The sequence below is a fragment of the Lygodium microphyllum genome, chromosome 27, assembly GCF_053477565.2.
Source record: "Lygodium microphyllum isolate KBCC chromosome 27, Lygodium_microphyllum_v1.1.10, whole genome shotgun sequence".
Lineage (NCBI taxonomy): Eukaryota > Viridiplantae > Streptophyta > Polypodiopsida > Schizaeales > Lygodiaceae > Lygodium > Lygodium microphyllum.
The window spans coordinates 21,087,536-21,090,855 of NC_141161.1; the positions used below are offsets into that span (position 1 = coordinate 21,087,536).

At 36.8% G+C, this 3,320-nt stretch overlaps 1 protein-coding gene across 1 annotated transcript; it reads right to left on the reverse strand.

Moving 5' to 3' along the window:
• Window positions 1-269: 269 nt before the first annotated feature.
• Window positions 270-1,232, reverse strand: LOC148012120 (S-adenosylmethionine decarboxylase proenzyme-like). The gene is made up of 2 exons (XM_087669116.1): window positions 1,066-1,232; window positions 270-570 (listed from the first exon to the last, which is right to left on the reverse strand). Exons 1-2 carry the CDS (start codon window positions 1,230-1,232, stop codon window positions 270-272), a joined length of 468 nt encoding a protein of 155 aa, XP_087525242.1.
• Between the last annotated feature and the right edge of the window lie 2,088 nt (window positions 1,233-3,320).

Consider the following 3,320-nt stretch of genomic DNA (forward strand, 5'->3'; position numbering starts at 1 on the left):
TGCTTCACTCATCCTTTCAAAATCTACATGCCTAAACTTTGTGAGAAAAACCCACTCCAGGTCATTCCACATGCCAAAATTTCCTATTGCTTGTCTTTCATACATTGAAATGTTGTGGCCTTAAAATTGATGAGGAATATTGCATGGCAATGCTCTAGAATCCTAGCATAGCCAACAGTTTAAGTTGAGGACAGAGTGTGCTATAGTTTGCTCATTGTTATAGTGGCCCTTAATGTGGCAAAGATGGTACTATGATCACAAATGTAATCCTAAGGGTAGAAAGCCAACTCACAAGAATCGAGAGATCCCATTATAGGACCATTGGCATATAGTGCACATGAGAATACTTTTGGCTTGAAGCAAGTAAGAACATTATTAATGAGGTTTGGAAGATTTACGCCTTTGGAATTATATCCCATAGCCTCAGAACTTGCATAGGCAAAACCATCTTTAGGTGTCACACGGATGGTGGAAAAAGCATTGCCTTCTATACTATTCATTGAATAACCACAAGGATCAAAGGCATAATCACATATGTGAGAGTAGGGACATAGGGTAGAAGTCCCAAAACTTAAAGGCATCTATGAGGTTATTTGTAAAAACTTTAGGACTTGAGGTCATCTCTGAGGCAATTGTAGAATTTCCCAAAACTTGAGGTCATCTATGAGGCAATTTGCAAAACTTCTACGACATGAGGTCATCTTTGAGGAAATTGCAGAATTTTCCAAAACTTTATGTCATATTTGAGGGAGTTTGCAAAAATTCCAAGACTTGAGGTCATCTCTAAGGCAATTGCAAAATTATCAAAGAAATTTGTAGCACATCACTTATCTAACTCAATCTTGCACATCTCAAGAGTATAGATAGGATTAGAAGATAAGCCCATATCAATAGTAGATGCTATCTAGATGTGCCATTTCTACATCTTATTGTGGCCACCCTGAACATGGACTTGTTGCCTAATCTAAGATGGCTAAAAACTAATCAAGATAGGATACCTCATCCACGAAACTTCCATGTGGGAAATGCTACTCTTTGGGGAAGCTAAATACCCCACATGTCTACTTGCAATCATACACTTCAAATGACATATTGATCACATACTCCAAAACAATGGGAATACATCTCAACAACTTAGTAGTACAACATGCCTCTAAGATAATTTTGTAGGGGTACACAAAGGGGATGGACTCAGAGAGTACATAAGAATCAAAATGGCCCTTGGTATCCATCTTGGAATATTTGTAAGGTTGTCAAATGACCTCATAAATGGCACAAACTATGGCTCCTCCACCTCAAATTGAGACTTTTGTTAGCAGATTTTGAACCAATAGTGTTTTGGCATATGATTAGCATCATAATTTGTGTAATCCAAATCAATTTTTGATTGGTATGATTCATTACCTTCAACAATATTGGAATCCTCATTAATCAAGCTGGTGAATTTATCAAGTCTGTGATAACACTTTCTTCATTTTGAGTGACACTTTCTACCTCTACAACTTCTTCAAAAATGTCAGTAAAAAGTCTTCAAGATGCAAATGATTAGACCTCATATCACCATTATATTCTAAGTCTACAACCTTCACTAATGTAGCTAAATAACTAAAGCCTTCAATTTCCAACTCGCCATGTATCCTCCAGCTTGAATTTACTAAATCCTAATCCTACCATGATTGTTCAAATTTGCACTTGGATATTTCAACATTTTTGAGAAAACATACTTGTCAACATCATCATGGAATCTTTAGATTTGAAGAGATTTTTCTTGACATATTGATGCTATAGGTATAACAATGTGCAGTCATGAGTGTGAAGATGCATCTATGCTTCTAAGACTTGTACACCAACGAAGGTTCTATGTGAAGAGCTAACAAAAAACTTCCCTACAAAGATTTCTAGCTATGGTTTCTCCCTATGCAACCTCCTCTCCTTGTCAATGAAACACACTGTCACTTTATCTTACATTGGCTCTTGCCATAGATGACAAAAACACTATAGATTCTACAAGATAATAGGCTATATCATTTTCTCTTACATGTCCAATGCAAATATTCAATGCAAGAAGTGTTGTGAGTCCAATGGTAGATATTGTAGGCTATATCATTTTCTCCTACATGTTCAATGTGAATATCCAAGGCATGAAGGGTTGTGAGTCCAATATGGTAGAAACTGTAGGTCACTAAAATTGCAATGTATGGGGAATCCTCCCAATCTGATGTCATGATCATAGATCAACTTCAATTGTATACTGATATATAATTTTACTATGGTGACCAATGATCTTGAGGAATGACATGAGTAGAGCTTGCAAATTTGCATGTGGTGGTTCACTAGATTACTTAAGGGTTCTCTTCCAAATGCTCACATTTGAACAATTGTAGCAGCCACCATCACTTGCATCTCATTCTTGTAGCAAAGCAAGTGCAACATTATGATGTTATTCTTGGACAAATTAGAGTAACAATATGATGGAAAATCAAAGCAAGCTAATTAGAGTAACAATATGATGGGAAATTTGAGCAAGCTAGCCTAAGGAGGAGGAGACTACATATACTAGTTGAATCAACAATACTTTGTACTTTATTTAGACAATTGATCAACTTAAGCAGGAGAATGTGCAAAATGGGTGGAGCCAGAGAGCATAGCAAGAGTTCCATCAAGTAAGGATTGTAATGGACATGATCAATGGTATGAGCATCGTGATCAACATCATGACCATTGGTATGGGTACAATGAGCAAAGGTAACAACATGTATATACTTATGGTCAGTATGCATATGATGGTGTTACATATTATGAATGGCAGCATGGATCTAATGATTGTGAAAATTTTCATGGGTTGCATGTTCAACGGGTAGTAGTATTACATACACAACATCATACAAACATATATGTGAAGTATGCAAATGTATATGGATATCATGCTAATGCTTATGGGCATCATTCTCTTGAATTAGTCTCTCATGGGCAGCAAAGACATGGTGATAGTACATATTCTCTTGGAGAACATGACTATGAGAAACAATTATTTTATTCTCAACCACATAATCATCATGATCACCATGGAAGTAGCATGACAGATTGGACTAGACGATGATGGTGTGGGTAAAATTGTATCTAATGCTATTAGAGCTAGTCACTTAACTAATGGACCATATCAAAGAATTGCATGCTGCTAAAAAGCAAGCATCCTCTCTTTACCCCCCATTGCTATATAAATAGGGGTAGAGCGTCACGTCTGCTGACACACACACATAGACACACAATGATCCGTGCGAAAGTCTCTCTGATATTGACGTGACGAAGCTCTACTGCAA